Below are 22,532 nucleotides of genomic sequence, written 5' to 3' on the forward strand. Positions count from 1 at the left end.
ACCGTCTTTAATGTACTGTACTGTACTAGTTACTGGTTTTATATTAAGTAAATGGTACAACTTCTTGCTAATCAAGCTGCGATAAACTCTTACTTCGTACCCGACGTCAATAAAAAATAATGGTCGATAGTTAACCCCCGCCCTCATAAGCATTCGCGTAACCAATTGGACGATGGACATCACAGTTTGACGACTGGAAAGTTACCTGATACATTCTTTTTAGCATTTCAATGACTGTGTAATGTGGCTAGAATAATCCATATGCGCGTCATGCTATTCTCTTATCAGTGGATTATCCATTACCCCATGTGGTGTTTATGGCGATTACTTGTGAAAGTAGGTACCGAGTGCTCTTTTAAAACAGGGAATATTGATACACTGATAGAGAAACCTTGATTTTTTTTTACATTCTCCACTTTCTTTGACTGAAAAATACACTGATCAGAAAATTTCAAGTGCCCCGGGGACTCTGATTTGGAAATTCAAGCCCCCCAGCGAGGGAGCGTTAAATGGCCTGTGGAAAGCCCTGGTGTCAATTTGTATTTGGAAATATTCAATTTTTTATGAAAGTACTTCTGGTACATTATGAGACAACAACCGGTACTTTATGGAACATTCACTCATTGATGGGGTGATTTTGTGTGGTCACTTTCAAATATTTATATAAGGAATGCTAACAAAAAGTTATACATTCTGTAAAAAAAATCTTGTTTGTTAGTTAGATCAGTCCTTAAAGTTGTTTAATATATTAGCAGTGTTATTATCAGTTGATACCCTTGCAATTATTTGGAATGTATAGCAATCAGGGATCATATTTTCCCGCAACATTAATCGGTCTGGATATAAATGGGGAAAAAGTATCTGAAAATTTATGTCCGAAATTATGACAAATTACGTTAAAATAATATACCATTGATTTTGCCATTCATGAAGGTGGTATAATAAATGTACCAGTAACATTCCCTTAGACATTTTTTAACGGGACATACGAGTTTTCTCAACTGGTTTTATCATTTGCTATTTCATTGTTGTTTCGTGTTGTTTTATCAGACTTTTTTTCATCGTTGTCAATATTATTAATCTGTGTAAGTCTATACCGATGTTTTAAATCGTTGTCGACTTGATAATAGCTTACAAACATGCACTGAACCAAACAATTGTCTGTGCGTAGGTTGGCTACAATCGCACATGGGTTGGCTACTGACAATAACAAAACAAAATAATTGAGAAATAATTAGTGTACGTTATAGTTTGTTGTCAAATAACCCACGGCCGATAGTTTAGATGCGTAGGGATTAAATCACGAGAGCAAAGCACGAGTGATATTAAACCACGCATCTAATTTTCCGGACGTGGGTTATTCAACAACAAACTGTAAAGTAAATAATTTTGATTCTAACGCGTTTTTTACTAAAGATTTATACAATGTATATTATTTTTCTTATGTACTTTTTTATGTGAAGTTCCGCCCATAAAAATAACTTTTGGCTGTTCTGTCGATAAGATCCGCGACTTTCATTTATAATTATATTCAACCTCCGCGCAGTGCTTTGACGGGAACAAGCATAGCTGGATCAAATTGTATGTGAGAGCAAGGAACGACAAATCTGCATGGAGATTGAATTATATTACCGTATTATTACGCTGGAAAATATATCGGCATGTTTTGTCTAGTTACAGCGCGTGCTTTAAGTGTATAAAGTGCACAATTTTCGACCACCCTCGTTAATTTCGGACGTGTCTTAAATCTGCTGTTCACAAGTTTTTGATTCTTGATCTGAAGTGCAATAAACCGGTCCTGACTGGTTTAGAGACTGCAGCGAATGGTTTATCACACCTAATCGAGATAAGATATGAATGCCATTAGGGGGTGTTAACAATTCTTGTGCACTGTGTAATCGATTTCATGACATGGGAATTTTAGCAAACAAAATCAGACCGACTGTTTAGGATTTTCAATCGGTCTTTCGTGACCACGATCGGTCTAGGACCGACAAAACCGAAAAAAAAAAGATCCCTGATAGCAATAGGTGCATACAGTTATATATCTATCTACAGCGGCATTGGACCCATCAGAAATCTAGTACCACATTTATTTTAATCAACCATAGACAGTGAATAATATACATTGGCGGAGTGGCAAGAATTATTGAAAAGCATTTATTAAACATTGAAGAAACAATAAAAGGATATATATATATATATATGTTTTGTGTGTTTTTGTCATGCATTAATATCTTGTTGAAAATCAAAGTCCTGAACGCTGTACAAGGAAAACATGTATATTAAAGTAATAGAAATTTGGGTTGGAATATTACAAGGTTTGGAATTAATTTTTTTAGGCACTAGCCCGGTTGGGCTACCAGCTTTGAAATTTCACTAGCCCGAATCAATTTTAACTAGCCCGAATTAAAAGTTATAATTCTGTTACATTTGTAACTATGTTTGTATTGATGAAACATAGAACAATAAAGATTAAACAAATAAACACTTGATTCTGTTCAGGTTTTTTTTTGCTTCTTTGGGACCTGCCGAAAATCCGCCCTTTCCCCTCGGATTTTTTTCCCCTCAGCTGGTAAATTTTCCCCTAGATTTCATTTTCACCTAAAAAAAAAATTTTTTTTTTTTTTTTTTTACCTCTAAATATATAAGTTAACCTGATCCACTGTAGAAAATAGAAAAATCTTGCATAATAAAATTATCTGTTGCCTTGAATTTGTTTTAAAAACAGTAAAATATGTTAAATTGATTATTTTAGACTTTCCTTATTTTCCCCAATATCCAACTTTTCGCACAATTTTTTTCCCCAAAATTTGACGTTTCGCGCGATTTTTTTCCCCTCAAAAAAGGCCAGGCCCTTTCCCCAATATCAGATAAAAACCCCTGCTGTTTTTATTCACAATGATATCTTACAAAAAAATTAACACAAGGTCTCCTGACATCTCCATTCCATCATGGTCATTGTCTGAGTCTCTGACATCCAGGTCTGACATATCATGTATGCTCCTTAAGGTGGCCTGAAAAAAAACCCAATTGTATAACATGATATAAATTTTCCAAACACATATCTGAATAAAGTAAATAAAATGTCAAACTAGCAATAATACCTGTGCATAAGACGTAGACAAGGAGGCAACTTTCCTGCCCAAACTTCTGAGTATTCTAAATCTAAAACCACATTGTAGCAGTAGTTCTATTGCCTAAGCCACATATGTTTTTTTTCCGATTGTACCAGCATCTAAAATGCAGTATAATACACCTTTAAATTTACTGTCAGGATTTGTTCCTTGACAGATAAACTTTATCTGTAAAAAACTATACTTGTAAGTTAGTGCATGATATTTAATTGCATTTTTTTTACATTATGTATGAAATGCACATACCAGCAAGTCAGCAATGCAGGCGCAAAATCAAATGTTTCATTACTTGGAGACATCAAAACGAAGCCAAGACTGATTATTTTTCCATGACATTTGGAATTTTCGTCTTGTTGTTCATATTTTGTGTTGCTACCTTCATTGTCATTTTGCGGTTTATGTTTGTGCGATGCGCCCTCAAAATAACACAGAAAATACATTAAAATAAATATATCGCCGCAAGTTCTCCACCAAGTAATAATAATTGTTATAGCGTCTCGCGAGATCGACTTACAACACTGTTCAATAAGCGTCTAATCAATAAGTGCTCAAGGGAAATAACCAATGCAGTCTTGAATAAGCGTCTATATGAAGCTATTTTGGACTTGTTACTAAGTTCGGACACAAAAAAAGCACTCGACCCATCGTGCTACCGGCTTAGAATTTTCACTTGACCGACGCAAAAATCACTCGACCCGGTCGACGGTCGAGCGGGTTATGGCCAAGACTGTATTACAATCCAAACTGCATAGGAATGCCGTTTGAAAGTCTGTCCATCAATGTATCAATCCATAACATTTTTGTGTCCACTTAATATCTCATAACTTATGAAGGATTTTAATCAAAATCAAATGTTAAGGTCATTCATTGGGTTTTCAGTAATGTTGGGTCCAGGTCAAGAGAACATTTGAAGGACAAATATTCAAGCCTCCATTATCTTTGCGCTCTATAATTATCCTGGATGTCTTTGAAAGACTTTTCATGAAAATTGGCTCAAAAGATTTGCTCTTTTAGACCATCAGCATGAGGCACAAGCCAGAATCACTTAGGTTGAGGTCTCACTTGAAGGTGAAATGTTGGAAACTATTTTTCTTGTCGAATCTGCTTATTATGTGCCATTCAAATGAACAGGCATACCACCTTTTTAAGGTCAAGGTCACACTTTAGGGTCCATTAGAATAAAATGGAACAGGATACAGTTTTTTTCTGCACAAAATTCTATGCTGAACTGGTCTTACATGGCAACTGTATTTCAATATTTTTAGCAAAAGTATACACATAATGTAACTTTGTTATTATGTAAATTAGAAAAGGTATTAAATTGGTGTGAAGCATAGGATGTAGATAGAGATATGTTTTTTTTTAAACTTGATCAATACTCCCGGGTAAAATTGTGTAGGAAACATTGATGCTGTTTGCAAAAGGTTTCATAATCTGTGCATGCACCAGGACTTATAAGAGGTGTAGTTTACTATTCAAAATCTACTAATTATAGTCTAATGTTTTAAAAAAACTTTCAATATAATAAAACAGTATTAATGCATGAAAACTGCATGACACACTTAGTATATTTTTCGCCCACAATTTTGTATTTTTGATTTTTTGTTTCAACTTGTCAACTGATGTATCATTTTGCTTAGTCATCCGTATATATTATTAATATTAAGAATTAAGCTACAATTTCCAATATTGTATATAAAGGCATTTAACAAGTAGTTGAAACTCATAATAAAAAATCTAATGGAAATTTCACTCATGTTTATGTTGCTGATTTGACAAACCTTTTTGGCACTGAGCTTTGATAATGGCTTTCTTACGTGTGCATGATTCAAAGCAGATTTATTATTTCTTGACTTAACCATGCATAACTTGCAGCAATGTTTTAATTGTGGTAAAACATTTCTGATAAAAAACAATGGGCGAATCAGACCCCAAATTAGCTGCCACTTTAATACTGCCAGAGCTGTTGATCATGTGACTTCAACATTGTTCAGTGTCACTGAATATTTTTATTTCGCATTTATAACATTGAGTGTTTTTATGAAGATGAGCATAGGTGTATGGCACTATAATTTTGACGAATGTTTAGATAATTCTCTAGAGAATTAATATGATGTTTCCTGTAAAGGGTTGTTGTTATAGGTCAAAGTGTCCTTTCATAATTATCTACAGAGGTCTACCTTGGATGCCTGAAGCATCAACACCTTCATATTCTCTATAATCATGTTTTCTCATAAAAATACACCACTGACTTTGATTAAAGCCATTGCATGAGCGTACTGCTTTTCAGGGAACTTAAAGAATAATTTGGTTGAAGTGCTGAAGCGATGCCAATACAATAATGTTTAATGTTGAATATTTGTACTCACTTATAACGTTACAACATGTTTTCACATTCTAGTGTTTTTTTGCATCCCTATTTTACTCAACCAGTGCTGTCAATTACTAGAATTGGGAACCAGAACAAAAATTTCATAGTTAATGCAAACATTTTATTTTCTATACAAAATACTGCTAACTTGTTCACACATACCATTACCGTCTGTTTAGTTTGTTGAGGACTACACCCTGCAATATAATACTGTGTAATATTTTGGAAATAAAAGCGTGTTCTCTGTAATGATTTTTTTCCCTTATAAGAAGACAGACTAGGGTTGTATCTATGCATAATTATACCCCCATTTCTGGTTATGGGGGCTATATAGGAGTCACTTTGTCGGTCTGTCTGTCGGTCTGTCCCGAAAATTTCATCCGATCTTCACCAAACTTGGTCAGAAGTTGTATCTAGATGATGTTTAAGTCAAGTTTTAATATGGGTCATGCCATGTCAAAAACTAGGTCACGGGGTCACTTAGTGCGTTTTAAATTGAAAGTTTGTCCGGACCATAACTATGTCATTTATCGTTAGATTTTGAAATGACTTGGTACATTTGTTCACCATCATGGGACGATGTGTCGTGTAAAAGAAGTACGTAAATATCTCAAAGGTCAAGGTTGCACTTGAGAGTTCAAAGGTAAAATGCTTGTCCGGGCAATAACTTTGTTGTTTATCGTGAAATTTAAAAATCATGTGGCAGGTTTGTTCACCATCATTGGACGGTGTGTCGCGCGAAAGAATTAGGTTGATATATCCAAGGTCAAGGTCACACTTAGAGTTCAAAGGTCAAAAATGGCCAAACATTAGCTTGTCCGGGCCATAACTATGTTGTTCATTGTGAGATTTTAAAATCATATGGCACATTTGTTCACCATCATTGGATGGTGTGTCGTGTGAAAGAAGTTACTCAATATCTCAAAGGTCAAGGTCACACTTGGATACAAAGGTAAAAAAATTCCATAAGTGAGCTGGTCCATGCCATAACTATGTCATTCATGGTGAGATTTTAAAATCATTTGGCACATTTGTTCACCATTATTAGACGGTGTGTCACGCGAAAGAATTACGTCGATATCTCCAAGGTCAAGGTCACACTTTGAGTTCAAAGGTCAAAATTGGCCATAAATGAGCTTGTCAGGGCCATCACTATGTCGTTTATCGTGAGATTTTAAAATCATTCGGCACATTTGTTCACCATCATAGGAGGGTGTGTCGCGCAAAAGTATTATGTTGATATCTCCAAGGTCAAGGTCACTCTTTAAGTTCAAAGGTCAAAAATGTCCGGGACATAACTATGTCGTTCATTGTGAGATTTTAAAATCATTTGGCACTTTTGTTCACCATCATAGGACGGTGTGTCGCGCGAAAGAATTACGTCAATATCTCCAAGGTCAAGGTCACATTTTTAGTTCAAAGGTCAAAAATGGCTATAAATGTGCTTGCTGTGCCATAACTATGTTGTTCATTGTGAGATTTAAAAATCATTTAGCACATTTGTTCAACATCATTGGAGGGTGTGTCGCGCAAAAGAATTATGTTGATATCTCCAAGGTCAAGGTCACTCTTAAAGTTCAAAGGTCAAAAATGTCCAGGACATAAAACTATGTCGTTCATTGTGAGATTTTTAAATCATTTGGCACATTTTGTTCACCATCATAGGACGGTGTGTCGCGCGAAAGAATTACGTCGATATCTCCAAGGTCAAGGTCACATTTTTAGTTCAAAGGTCAAAAATGGCCATAAATGAGCTTGTCCATGCCATAACTTTGTTGTTCATTGTGAGATTTTAAAATCATTTAGCACATTTGTTCAACATCATTTGATGATGTGTCGCACGAAAGAATTACGTCAATATTTCCAAGGTCAAGGTCACACTGAGTTCAAAGGTAAAAAATGGCAATATATAAGCTTGTCCGGGCCATAACTATGTCATTCATTGTGAGATTTTAAAATCATTTGGCACATTTGTTCACCATTATTAGACGTTCTGTCACGCGAAAGAATTACGTCGATATCTCCAAGGTCAAGGTCACACTTTGAGTTCAAAGGTCAAAATTGGCCATTAATAAGCTTGTCCAGGCCATCACTATGTCGTTTATCGTGAGGTTTTAAAAATCATTCAGCACATTTGTACACCATCATTGGACAGTGTGTCGCGCGAAAGAATTATGTTGATATCTCCAAGGTCAAGGTCACTCTTTAAGTTCAAAGGAAAAAATGTCAGGAACATAATTATATCGTTCATTGTGAGATTTTTAAATCATTTGGCACATTTTGTTCACTATCATAGGATGGTGTGTCGCGCAAAAGAATTACGTCAATATCTTCAAGGTCAAGGTCACATTTTTAGTTCAAAGGTCAAAAATGGCTATAAATGAGCTTGCTGTGCCATAACTATGTCGTTCATTGTGAGATTTAAAAATCATTTAGCACATTTGTTCAACATCTTTTGACAATGTGTGGCGCGAAAGAATTACGTCAATATTTCCAAGGTCAAGGTCACACTGAGTTCAAAGGTAAAAAATGGCAATAAATAAGCTTGTCTGAGCCATAACTATGTCATTCATTGTGAGATTTTAAAATCATTTCTTGACCATCATTGGACGGTGTGTCACACAAAAGAAATATGTCGATATTTCAAAGGTCAAGGTCACACTTTGAGTTCAAAGGTCAAAAATGACTTTTGTTCACAGTCATTGAATGACATGTCCTGCAAAAGAATTCAAGAGTTTGAATGTCAAAATGGCCATAAATGATAATGGTATAATAATTCTTAAAAATCGCCATAAATAAGCTTCTCTTGGTTGTGAAGACAGAATGCAAAATAGTCTGTGTCAATGCAGCATGTGGGGGTATACGTCACGTCTGTGACAAAGCTCTAGTTCTCACAAAAATTTGAATTGAAATATTGAGAGAAAAAAAGTTATACATGGTTACATACGCTTACTTGTATTTATGCTTTATAAACTTTTTTCAAATTTAATAATTGCTCCAGCTAGGATTTGAAAAGGGCAGAGGGGGGGGGGGGAGCTATTTTGTCAAAAGGTTACTTTTGAGCATGCAGTATATTGTCAAAAGCGCACTTTTGAGGGCAAGGTCGTATCCGGAGAGCAGGCAGTATATTGTCAAAAGGGCACTTTCGAGCGCACGGTCGTATCCTGAATGCTCCCTGTTGCATATTTGATGTATGTATAATATTTATATATTATTTTATATTATTAATAGATGTTAGAATATATTATCTCCTTTATTATTAAACCATGCAAATAAAATGTCTATAATAAGGAATTAATTAATAACAATGTAATTTATGAGATTTATACATTAAAATATGTCTAACAGGGCGGGGCTTCGGAAGGGCAGGGCGGGACTCCCTTCCATTTAGGCCTAGCTGGAGCACTGGTAATATCCAAGTATATAACTGATATTTTGTAGGTTCCATTTGGATGCACGTAAATTCTACTTAAAAGCTAGAATCTTATTACCATTTACCATTCACGAATTTTCAGCAGGTTGTTTTAGGTCATCTATTTGAAAGTATTGATTGTTTGTCTGTCTCATTATATTTTGTTGCTCAACCAGTTCTAGTTTATGCCACTGTATCCAAGATCCATAATATTTTAATTGTAGCAAGAAAATGCGATTAAATTAGTTTGCATATATTTTTAAAGTTTAATTATACCCCCATTACCATTGGTAATGGGGGCTATATAGGAGTCACTTTGTCAGTCGGTCGGTCTGTCGGTCTGTCTGTCTGTCCCGAAATTTCATCCGATCTTCAACAAACTTGGTCACAAGTTGTATCTAGATGATGTATAGGTCAAGTTTAAATATGGGTCATGCCGTGTCAAAAACTAGGTCACAGGGTCACTTAGTGTGTTTTAAACCGAAAGTTTGTCCGGACCATAACTATGTCATTTATCATTAGATTTTAAAATAACTTCGTACATTTGTTCACCATCATGGGACGGTGTGTCATGTGGAAAAAGTATGTCAACATCTCAAAGGTCAAGGTCACACTTGGAGTTCAAAGGTCAAATGAATGTCCGGGCCATAACTTAATCATTTATTGTGAGATTTAAAAATCATTTGGCAAAGTTGTTCACCATCATTGGAGGATGTGTAGCGCGAAAGAAGTTTGTTGATATCTCCAAGGTCAAGGTCACACTTTGAGTTCAAAGAAAGGTCAAATGCATGTCCGGGCCATAACTTAATCATTTATTGTGAGATTTTAAAATCATTTGAAAAATTTGTTCACCGACATTTGACGGTATGTCACGCAAAAGAATTACGTTGATATCTCAAAGGTCAAGGTCACACTTTGAGTTCAAAGATAAAAAATGGCCATTAATGAGCTTGTCCGGGCAATAACTATGTCATTTATTGTGAGATTTTAAAATCATCTGGCATATTTGTTCAGCATCATTGGCCGGTGTGTCACGCGAAAGCATTACATTGATATCTCCAAGTTCAAGGTCAAACTTTGAGTTCAAAGGTCAAAATGGCCATAAATGAGCTTGTTCGGGCCATAACTATGTTATCCATTGTGAGATTTAAAAATCATTTGGCACATTTGTTCACCATTATTGGATGGTGTGTCACGCGAACAAATTACGTCGATATCTCCAAGGTCAAGGTCACACTGTGAGTTCAAAGGTCAAAAATGGCTTTAAATTATCTTGTCCGGGCCATAACTATGTCATTCATTGTGAGATTTTAAAATTACTTGGTACATTTGTTCACAATCATTGGACAATGTGTCATGCAAAAGAATTACGTCAATATCTTAAAGGTCAAGGTCGCACTTGGCGTTCAAAAGTGAAAAATGACCATAAATGAGCTTGTCTGGGCCATAACCATGTCATTCATTGTGAGATTTTAAAATGACTCTGTACATTAATTTTGTTCACAGTCATTGGACAGCGTGTCATGCGAAAGAATTTTTCAAGAGTTCAAAGGTCAAAATGGCTATAAATAATAATGGATAATAATTCTTAAAAATCACCATTTAGATTCTCTTGTTTTGTGAAGACAGCTTGCAAAATAGTCTGTGTCAATGCGGCATGTGGGGGTATATGTCACATCTGTGACAAAGCTCTAGTTATTATGCCCCCTTTCGAAGAAGAGGGGGTATATTGCTTTGCTCATGTCGGTCGGTCGGTCGGTTGGTAGGTCAGTCCGTACACCAGGTGGTTGTCAGACGATAACTCAAGAACGCTTGGGCCTAGGATCATGAAACTTCATAGGTACATTGATCATGACTTGCAGATGACCCCTATTGATTTTGAGGTCACTAGGTCAAAGGTCAAGGTCACGGTGACCTGAAATAGTAAAATGGTTTCGGGATGATAACTCAAGAATGCATGCGCCTAGGATCATGAAACTTCATGGGTAGATTGATCATGACCCGCAGGTGACCCCTATCGATATTTAGGTCACTAGGTCAAAGGTAAAGGTCATGGTGACCCGAAATAGTAAAATGGTTTCCGGATGATTACTCAAGAACACATACGCCTAGGATCATGAAACTTCATGGGTAGATTGATCATGACTCGCAGATGACCCCATTGATTTTGAGGTCACTAGGTCAAAGGTCAAGGTGACCCGAAATAGTAAAATGATTTTCGGATGATAATTCAAGAACGCATATGCCTAGGATCATGAAACTTTATAGGTAGATTGATCATGACTCGCAGATGACCCCTATTGATTTTTAGGTCACTAGGTCAAAGGTCAAGGTCACGGTGACCCAAAATAGTAAAATGATTTTCGGATGATAACTCAAGAACGCATATGCCTAGGATCATGAAACTTCATAGGTAGATTGATCATGACTCGCAGATGACCCCTATTGATTTTAAGGTCAAAGGTCAAGGTCACGGTGACCCGAAATAGTAAAATAATTTTCGGATGATAACTCAATAACGCTTTTGCCTAGGATCATGACACTTCATAGGTACATTGATCGTGACTTGCAGATGACCCCTATTGATTTTCAGGTCACTAGGTCAAAGGTCAAGGTCACAGTGACAAAAGTCGTATTCACACAATGGCTGCCAGTACAACGGACAGCCCATATGGGGGACATGCATGTTTTACAAACAGCCCTTTTTATACGCCCGTATAAAATACGGGACGTATTATGTGAAACCCCGCGGCGGGCGGCGGGCGGCGGGCGGCGGGCGGCGGGCGGCGGGCGGCGGGCGGAAGGCATCACTTTGTCCGGACTCTAATTCAAATTGTATTCATCCGATCTTCACCAAACTTGGTCAGCAGTTGCATCTAGTTGATATCTAGGCCAAGTTCGAATATGGGTCATGCCGGGTCAAAAACTAGGTCATAGGGTCAATAAGTGCATTTTCAAAGGGGCCACTTTGTCCGGACTCTATTTCAAATTGTATTCATCCGATCTTCACCAAACTTGGTCAGCAGTTGCATCTAGTTGATATCTAGGCCAAGTTCGAATATGGGTCATGCCGGGTCAAAAACTAGGTCATAGGGTCAATTAGTGCATTTTCAACGGCGCCACTTTGTCCGGACTCTAATTCAAATTGTATTCATCCGATCTTCACCAAACTTGGTCAGCAGTTGCATCTAGTTGATATCTAGGCCAAGTTCGAATATGGGTCATGCCGGGTCAAAAACTAGGTCATAGGGTCAATAAGTGCATTTTCAAAGGGGCCACTTTGTCCGGACTCTATTTCAAATTGTATTCATCCGATCTTCACCAAACTTGGTCAGCAGTTGCATCTAGTTGATATCTAGGCCAAGTTCGAATATGGGTCATGCCGGGTCAAAAACTAGGTCATAGGGTCAATTAGTGCATTTTCAACGGCGCCACTTTGTCCGGACTCTAATTCAAATTGTATTCATCCGATCTTCACCAAACTTGGTCAGTAGTTGCATCTAGTTGATATCTAGGTCAAGTCCGAATATGGGTCATGCTGGGTCAAAAACTAGGTCAAAGGGTCAATTAGTGCATTTTACTTTGTCCGGACTCTAATTCAAATTGTATTCATCCGATCTTCACCAAACTTGGTCAGCAGTTGCATCTAGTTGATATCTAGGCCAAGTTCGAATATGGGTTATGCCGGGTCAAAAACTAGGTCACAGGGTCACTTAGTGCATTTCAAGCATTAAGCATGGTGTCCGCTCTCTAATTGAATTAGTTTTTTTCCAATCTTCACCAAACTTGGTCAGAAGTTGTATCTGGACAATGTCTAGGTCAAGTTCGAATATGGGTCATGCCGGGTCAAAAACTAGGTAACGGGGTCACTAAGTGCATTTCAAGCATTTAGCATGGTGTCGGCTCTCTAATTGAAGTAGTTTTCATCCGATCTTCACCACATTTGGTCAGAAGTTGTGTCTAGACAATATCTAGGTCAAGTTCAAATATGGGTCATGTCAGGTCAAAAACTAGATCACGAGGTCACTTAGTGCATTTCAAGCATTAAGCATGGTGTCCGCTCTCTAATTGAAGTAGTTTTCATCTGATCTTCACCAAATTTGGTCAGAAGTTGTGTCTAGATGATATGTAGGTCAAGTTCAAATATGGGTCATGGTAAAGTTATCAAGTTGTCCAAAACCTTCAAACGGGCGTATCTTGTGACAGTTTGGCACTCTTGTTTCTTTATTTTGTTAATATGCTTTTCTGCATGATTTTAATGTTCTTATATATCACTTTAAACTGCTCATTTTGAAAAGTGCCTGTTCTTAAAATTGTATAATTGTATATTAATCTAGAAATAATTATGAATGTTTATGATTTTGTGTTTATTTTGATGTTGGGTATTGTCACTCAAGAGGGAGCTATAATCCAATATGGCGGCGTATGAACACTATACACAGTCTTTTGCTGTAATCATAGATATAAGTTTATAGATCCTTATTACAAAAAATGTATACCTCCCCACCTGCCATGTTGTGGGTCCTGTTATTCCTTATAAACCATTTTTGCAGGGTTGCCTAATAAAATAGTAAGGTTATATGAGCCCAATAGTTTGTTTATATTTTCTCATTCCTTTGGCTGTTTTCTCACTTATATTTTCTCATTCCTTTGGCTGTTTTCTCAGAAGCGAAAATTGTTTATTTAACAATGACTTTAATACTGCTGCATAGAAGGTAGCTCCAGAGGTTTAACAGTCACACAGAATGGTGCAGAGTTGTTTATTGGCCGCTTAACAACAATTATAACAAAATTACTTGAATTCAAACATGATCTGACAAACTGTGTAACTGTAGACCATTGAGAACTATATAAAGCTGTGTTCCATTCTCATTTCCACACGAAAGTTTAAATGCATTTCACTGCTGTGAGCTAAGTGATTCCGTTTCTCTATACAAAAATGCAGTATTATATCACTTTCAGTTATAGAAAAATATACAATGATCATCTGAATCCGGGCAACCTTTTTGCATTTTTTAGTTGGGTAGTTAAACAATGAGATCTTGTACTTTGTGTTAATAAAAAATTGTGCTTGTCTTGTTATTATGTTGAATAATGGTAATGGTTTACTAATAATGATTCAAATTTTCAGCCTGCTACTTCAAACAATATGGGTACATTAAATAACCTTGTGACTGTGAAAAAGTCAGACTTTGAAGTGTTTGAAGCGCTGGCTTTGGACAGCATGTCAGTGCCAACTAAGAATAAACAGAGTGAGTATTCCACAGGTACCTTTCCTCACCCGCTTGTGTTGCACTGGTCACAAGCCTGTGAAAGAAACCTGCCATTTAAGAAATGTTTGCTTGTGGCTTGTCGTGGGGTTGTTGTAATAGTTTTTTGACGTATGATTTTCTTTATTTAACAAATTGGAATATGTGTGTGCACAGCAGTCAAATGTTCAATTAGCGCTTTTGTCACGTTGAGTGCAAATCGTCGCCACTAAATGCTTTCACACAGCAAGCAAACATTTTTTATCAGGCTTGTCTTAGCCTGCTTACAGTGTAAAACCCTATGTTCAGCTGTCATCATCATATACTCTATGTTCAGCTGTCATCATCATATATTCGTCATGTCCATGTAACCTATCCTGGCATTTTTGCATACTCTTTTCAGCCAACGAAACCAAACAACATGGGGTCATTTAATAACACTGTGACAGTGAAACGTTCGGATTTTGAAGTCTTTGAGGCATTAGACATTGATCTACTCAACACAAGTCATAAAAACAAGCACAGTAAGTTACATATACAAACATACAGCAGTGGTGCAGCTCTGCTATCGGTATCCACATTTTGGAAACAAAAACATTGCATGGTAGTCTACTAGTCTTGGTAGATTTTCACCCAATCTCATGAATATCTTGTACTGTCTGTTCCTGCTATACTGTCTGCTAACTTGATCTGATGACATCACATTATGGGTTACCTTCAAATGACATTTGCAGGGGACAATCAAATTGGTGTCTACAAGCCATTAAGTTTAAAGCAAGCAAAAGCTGTGCTCAAAATTGACATGTCTGTTGGGTGTTTAATTGACTTAATTTACCACTTTTCACATAGGTGTCGACCTGAAAATTAGCTGTCCATGGTTTATTTTCTGAGGATCAGCTGGAAAACCAAGTATTTTTTCAAATACAGTCACAATAAGTTATTGTTTGAACATTCATTAATGTGACCACTTTAACTGTTATACAATATCATCAGATCCTATGACTTGATTTTAATGAGTTTGATTTTTAGTTAAATCTTGGTAGGATGTTTGTGTGTGTGACCAAGTATGCTTGGATCTTTGGCTGGATTCAGTTTTCTTTCATGATATTTTTGTTTGTAATTTTGGCACCATATACATTTTTATTAATAAAATGCATAGTTTGATTGTGTGTTTATAGTTTTTAATTTCACCAAAACAACAAGAATTTTTCATATTTGGCTTTCAACTTTTATAAAGAAAATAAATATGTATTGTAAAATAATTGTATTTGTTATTTCTTTTTTGTTGTTGTCACTTTAAAATTTTATTGGATGAAATTATTATGCATCCATCACTGAGTTTAACTTACATGTTTTTTTTGGTTTGGTTTAAGGGCTTTTACTTAACCTGTCTTGTGTTTGAAAGCTTCGCCATCTTCATGGACATTCACTTTCCAATCTAGAGCATAACTTAATTTTAGTGATATTAGCTTTGCTTCTACCCTTTAATTTGTTGCTTTATGTTTTCAATTATTTTACCTTTGTACTTGTAGTAAAGAAGAATTCCAGCAAATGTCATATGACCCGCATTATGCGTACATGCGTCCCTATTTAACAAAATTCAGTCTTGACTTTTACTTATCACATTTACAAGCTCCTAATACAATCACTGAACCTTTCCCATGTCATGATGCTATGACAATATAAGTCAGTTAAACAGTTGTTTCAACCACAACCAGTTTTCTAGAAATATTGGAAACATGTCTTCGACAAAAGGTAACAACAAGAATACATGCAGGAGTCTCTAACCAATTAGAATTCAATCAGAAGTTTTTAGCACATTTGTCAACCAGAAGCTGAGGCAGTCAGTAAACCAGAATTGTTAATCACAACAGTTTGTCCACCCGAAAACTCAACCGCAGTCAGTCAACCAGTATGCTCAACCTCAGTCAGTCAACCAGTATGCTCAACCAGTCAGTCAATCAGTATGCTCAACCTCAGTCAGTCAACCAGTATGCTCAACCTCAGTCAGTCAACCAGTATGCTCAACCAGTCAGTCAACCAGTATGCTCAACCAGTCAGTCAACCAGTATGCTCAACCAGTCAGTCAACCAGTATGCTCAACCACAGTCAGTCAACCAGTATGCTCAACCTCAGTCAGTCAACCAGTATGCTCAACCTCAGTCAGTCAACCAGTATGCTCAACCAGTCAGTCAATCAGTATGCTCAACCTCAGTCAGTCAACCAGTATGCTCAACCACAGTCAGTCAATCAGTATGCTCAACCTCAGTCAGTCAACCAGTATGCTCAACCACAGTCAGTCAATCAGTATGCTCAACCTCAGTCAGTCAACCAGTATGCTCAACCTCAGTCAGTCAACCAGTATGCTCAACCTCAGTCAGTCAACCAGTATGATCAACCCCATCATTTAACCAGTATGCTCAACCACATTAAGTTAACCAGTACGTTCAACCACAGTCAATTAACTGGAATTTTCTATCACACTGAGTTAACCAGAATTCTAAACATTCTACACCATATTCTGTTAATCGAAAGTCCCAACCACTTAAAAGAAGAAGTCTAAGCCAGAGTCCTTTGATCATAAAATAATTAACCACATCTAACCAAGCCTCAACCACCCAGAAGCAGCAGTTGAAAAAGCTCAACAAGATATCAGTTTCAACCATTCAATCAGAAACTAGATAATGCCACCTCATATCATATGCTCACTCAACATGAGTTTAAAGAAAAACACTGGCATTTTGACCCTTGTTTAGTTTTAACCCATTTATGCCTAGCGTCTAGAAAAAGGCCTGGGCAAACAGCATGATGCAGCGTCTCATCAGGGTCTGCGCTGTTTGCTTAAAGGAATATCATATTCTAACTATAGAAATAAATATATTAGACATCCCTAATTTTGGAAATAAATTGATCCAATTTAGAAGGATGGGAGTGTCCACTAGGCATAAATGGGTTAAGACTCACCATTTCTCAACCAGACATCAAGAACCGCATAGTGCAATATTTTATACATAAGAAACAATATCAGCCACTGATTTAACAAAGCAGCACACAACTTATGTTACGCCTTTCGTATCCAAAAAACACATCTATCCAGTTAGTTACTTGGCTACCAAAAAGCAACAATATGGAATTGTTTCCCTGTCACAATCATGGAGCATGCCAGCTTAATTATAACCAAGGCAAGAATGGAATGTGGAAAATCTCTAATATTTGCATATCTTATATTGTTACAGAGTGAAATCCAAGCAATGTTTTGCTTGTTGTCCTTAAATTCATTTTTTTCTAGCGTTTTATTTTAAAAAGATTCTTTGTTGTTGATACCGTTCCAAAATCAATAACAACAGTACCAATGTCTTTTTACTATAAGAATATTTTTCAAATAAATGATGCATTGTATACAAATGGTGTGGTTGACTGTGTCTATCTCTACATTGTCTCTTCAATATTAGCTGATGAGAATTAATATTCATACAAAACAATTGGTTTCATGGGTAATACTTTTAAAGTTTTTGCTTTTCATGACTTAAGGTTAAGACTAAGTTTGAGGATGTTCACTTTATTGGACTATGTTTGTCATACTAAACATTTTGTATAAAATATTCACACTTTATCTTGAGATTAGCATGCATAACTTTACCCTCAAAAAGCGTAACATTTAAAAAACATATACAATTAATAAAATATTTAAAATATGTTATAACATTAAAATATACTGTAACCATATCAATCTTGACCTTTTCAGCCACTGAGTTGTCAAGCTCGCCCCCCGGGGATTACGCCCAAGATATCCCTGTGAGACCCACAAGCGGCAAACAGAGCGGGCCACCGTTTCTACCTCCACACCTGCTTCAAGTCATTCTCAACAAAGACACGCCGGCACATGTGAGTGGGGCCACCATATTTATAGTAACGGTGTTTAATAAATATCAATTTTCGGCCCTATTCCCATGACTCTTGTGAATATATAATTTGGAAAAAATATAGTTAAAATGATTCAGTGATTTTAATTAGTAGCAGAACTTAATGTATTGCTCAAGGAAAACCAAACACAAATTATTGAAACTGCCTCATTCCTTTTGCTCTTTGGGTATATATTTTGCTGAGGATTGATGTATTGATTGAAGTCTTGTAAATCAGTCTCACACAGGACATGCCAGTACACACCAGTGGTAGCTCTACATGTAACTGCTATGAAATTTTTACATACTTTTTAAATAGGCAATTTTTGGTGGAATTTGGCTTCAGTGGACAGTAAATTAATTGACATTGAAACTATGATTGATTTCATGCTTGATTTCATGTACATGCATAAGGTCGGGAAAGATGTAGAATCATAAGAGGTACAGAGTGCTGCTTAACGTATTTATGTCTAGCGTCTAGAAAAAAGGCCTTGGCAAACAGCGTAGACCCCGATGAGAAGCCGCATGATGCGGCGTCTCATCAGGGTCTGCGCTGTATGCTTAAAGGAATATCTGTACGAAATATTCTAAATATAGAAATAGATATACTAGACATCCCTAACTTTGGAAATAATTGGATCCAATTTAGAAGGATGGGAGAGTCCACTAGGCATAAATGGGTTAAATGGGCAGGGTGGACAGCTGGCCCAGTTTTGTGTAAATTTCGTATCAACTTTCTAAATTTAAGCAATTTCTGAGTACAGCTCTTGTAATTAAGGCATTTCAATTCAGTATTTTTCATTCCCAAAGGATTTTAGCACATTTATTTCATATTTCAACAGATTTTTTTTCTGTTTCGGTATTGACCAGCGAAACAAGGACTTGGTGCTGATGGATCAGCACAATTCTAATTATCCCCGCCAATTTTTTTTTCGGATGGGATATAGTAATTGGTCCTGTCCATCTGTCCGTCCGTCTGTCCGTCCGGCCGAAACTTTGTCCGGAGCATAACTCCAAATCTGTTCAATGGATTTACTTTAAACTTAGAATATAAACAGATGGCAACTAGGAGAAGTGCAGTGTTCAAGAACCATAACTCTTATCTACCTTAGTGTTTGAATTATCTCCTCTTTTATATAACTTTAAAGTAAATTTTTGTCTGGAGCATAACTCTAAATATACTGAAGGGATTTACTTGAAACTTGAAATGTAAAGAGATGGCAACTAGGAGAAGTGCAGTGACCAAGAACCACAACTCTATCTACCTTAGTTATTGAAATATCTCCCCTTTTATATATTTTTTAAGAAATTTGTGTCCGGAGCATAACTCTAAATCTAAAGGGATTTACTTGAAACTTGAAATATAAACAGATGGCAAGTAGAAAAAGTGCAGTGACTAAGAACCATAACTCTATCTACCTTAGTTTTTGAATTATCTCCCCTTTTATATAACTTTAAAGTAAATTTTTGTCTGGAGCATAACTCTAAATCTACTAAAGGGATTTACTTGAAACTTAAATATAAACAGATGACAACTAGGAGAAGTGCAGTGACCAAGAACCATAACTCTATCTACATAAATTTTTGAATTATCTCCCCTTTTATATAATTTTAAAGTAAGTTTTTGTCCGGAGCATAACTCTAAATCTACCGAAGGGATTTACTTGAAACTTGAAATATAAACAGATGGCAAGTAGGAGAAGTGCAGTGACTAAGAACCATAACTCTATCTACCTTAGTGTTTGAATTATCTCCCTTTATTTAATTTCAAAGTACATTTTTGTCCTGAGCATAATGAATTATCGTCCATTATTTGTTTTTACAAATATTATTCTACTCTCTAAAATAAATGTTGTCATACAAGCAAACACATTTCGGCGGGGATTTGGCACTACTGTGACAAGCTCTTGTTTGCTCTAGATCTTTCCTAATTATTATTAAGACGCTACCTTGCTTAAATGTGTTCTCCATGTTTGCAGTGTGAGCCAACCTTGTTACCAGAACCAAACCATGTGATGTTAAACCATCTGTATGCTCTTTCAATAAAGGTAACAATGTTCTGCTTTAAAATGAGGAATTATGTTAATAAAGTCTTCAATGAAAGTATTCATGAGTCTGGGGAAGTCTTTAAAATGAAATCAGATTTGTAGAGAAATGCAAGGTGAGTAATGCCAGTAATTATTGTCATGGCAAACTTGAAGATTAAACTATGAATGTTGGTGTCATTTATACCGTTTGAGAATATTTAAATCATATTGTAAAGGCAAATCAGAGCTTATGGCGCACCACTAGTGTATGTTGTTAAGAAATGTGAAGCTTATGCAACAGTATCATGGTAATCACTTGATATGCACTTAAAATATCAGAGCTTGATTTGCAACAATTATTTTATATTTAATTTAAAATTATTACTATAGTCACGGAATGTGTTGCAGATGAAGTTGTTATGATGAAAACTGCAACAATCCAAATGGATTGTACTTAACATTTTTGAATTTGCTTTAACTCTTTCAGTGCGGGAACCGAATTTTTTGAAGGCCTTTGCAAACAGTTTGGATCCAGATGAGATGCCACAGAACGTGGCGTCTCATCTGGATCCAAACTGTTTGCTACTCTGAAAGTATTCTTTGAAAAAAAATCGAAGAAAATGCTAATTTTAGAAATTCTGCAGACAACATTTTAGCAGACGACAAATTTCCCAGCATGCAAAGGGTTAAAATTTTAGAGTTTTACACCAGTATCATAGTTTCTGCAAATTCCTTTTGGTGTTGTCTTTGCTTTGATATTTCAGCATTTATAATTTTGTAATTTACAAACAATCCAATTATATTTTGAGATACATATAATTCATTTGTGTCAATTAAGATATATCATGAAGATATGAGGACCACAAGTTGCTGATTTAAATCGGGAGGAGAAAAAAAGAGCTAACAATTGCTATTATTTATGTCTTGTCCATTTTCAGGACGGTGTAATGGTTTTAAGTGCCACCCACAGATTTCGGAAGAAATACGTCACAACATTGCTGTATAAACCTATCTAGCTGTGATAAAACTGCCCTGTTAGCTTAAAGACAATTATTTAGTAAATTGCGTTGTATTGTTACATGTTAAGCTATAATTGTGAGATGTCCTTTGTAAATAGTCTGTTATTTTAACATCTGCAGTATAAACCATGTTGTTGTATAGTATAATGGATACATGTTAATGGGCATAAATATTGAGAATTGTTACTTGACTGTTTTATCAGCATAACCTGAGTGATCTCAGATTATTGAATAGAAATTTTAGCTTTGTTTGTGGTCTCATGGTAAACCTTATGACAATAGTTTTAAATATATCAGGCTGTCAACTGATTTCTATATTCCTATAAATCTACTATATTTTGTATAAAATTCCTCAATTTAAGTACACCCCAATATATCATTAACTTCACTTACTGTAAAACCATTAAATTTCGTGTGGTACGAATTTTCGTGGATTTCGTTGTTCCGCCGAACCACGAATTCAAGTACCAACGATTATTTTTACATTTTTAATCCGGAATTGGTCTTTTCCGAATGTCATTGCGGACATTCTCTATTGTTTTCGGTTATCACAGATATTTGATTGAGATATGCTAGGTAATACAATATGTTGTTTTCTTGATAAGTGTTTGGGTAATAATACTTTTTTAATCAAGCGTGGACTTTAAACTGTACATCAACGATTGTTCTCTTTTACGTGACGTCGTCAAATTGACAGTTTGCAGATTTATCACATATGTCAATTAGTGCCAATTAAAGTTAAAAGAGACAAAACGGTTTTCACACCTGTATTTTGGGGACCTTATTACTCAATTGTTTCTACTAGGGACCGATTGAGCAGAGAATTGCAAATATTGTCAAAACAACATTGATGGCAATTAGCGAGCGGGGACACACAAGATAGCCGCTTTATTCGCTTTTATCGACAATTATCGGCAACACTTCCATGCTTCAGTGCACATTAATCACAAGCCTTGCTGTCAACACACATTAGCAGATTATTCTTCGTTATTACTCTGGTTGTTTTTAGAAAAGTTTAATTATTATGACTGTCAATCTTCCCCGAAAATTTGAAATCCACGAAATTACGTGTCAACGAATTAGTTGTTTTGTATTAAACCACGAAATTTCATACCGACGAATTTATATACGTTTACAGTATTTCTTAATTTTACTATATTAAAAAAATAAATATTAGTGGACATTATTTCATGAAACTTCCATAATCAGAGTCAATGAAATTAAAGCATCCATTTTCAGGTTTTTGAAAGCTTGAATCTGTCAAGAATTGAGCAAGATAAATATATGAATGTTTCAATTTCTGTTACATATTTTATTGCCATAATGTTCACATATTTACAAAGTAAATATGCTATTAACAATCAAGTAACAGAATGAAAGGTGTCAGAAAGAAGACCCAATGTAAATCCTTTATT

General features: G+C 35.9%; 1 protein-coding gene and 1 long non-coding RNA gene across 6 annotated transcripts in view; both read left to right on the top strand.

Moving 5' to 3' along the window:
- The window catches only part of LOC127872753 (5'-AMP-activated protein kinase subunit beta-2-like), a 59,932-nt gene extending 37,689 nt beyond the window's left edge, over positions 1–22,243 (top strand). For 3 of the 5 annotated variants that reach the window (XM_052416132.1, XM_052416135.1, XM_052416134.1), the window contains 4 exons: positions 14,052–14,172; positions 17,915–18,054; positions 20,051–20,119; positions 21,037–22,243. In XM_052416132.1, the coding sequence (XP_052272092.1) occupies positions 14,052–14,172; positions 17,915–18,054; positions 20,051–20,119; positions 21,037–21,114 (408 nt within the window). In that variant the 3' untranslated portion in view covers positions 21,115–22,243. Of the gene's footprint in view, positions 1–14,051; positions 14,173–14,572; positions 14,694–17,914; positions 18,055–20,050; positions 20,120–21,036 lie in introns of all 5 variants that reach the window. The other 2 variants (XM_052416133.1, XM_052416136.1) reach the window with 1 other exon arrangement.
- Positions 11,702–12,921, top strand: LOC127872754 (uncharacterized). Its single transcript, XR_008045773.1, has 2 exons — positions 11,702–12,162; positions 12,319–12,921. It is a non-coding gene; the product is annotated as an uncharacterized LOC127872754 (long non-coding RNA).
- Positions 22,244–22,532: the final 289 nt, after the last annotated feature.

Source organism: Dreissena polymorpha, chromosome 3 (genome assembly GCF_020536995.1).
Source record: "Dreissena polymorpha isolate Duluth1 chromosome 3, UMN_Dpol_1.0, whole genome shotgun sequence".
NCBI lineage: Eukaryota > Metazoa > Mollusca > Bivalvia > Myida > Dreissenidae > Dreissena > Dreissena polymorpha.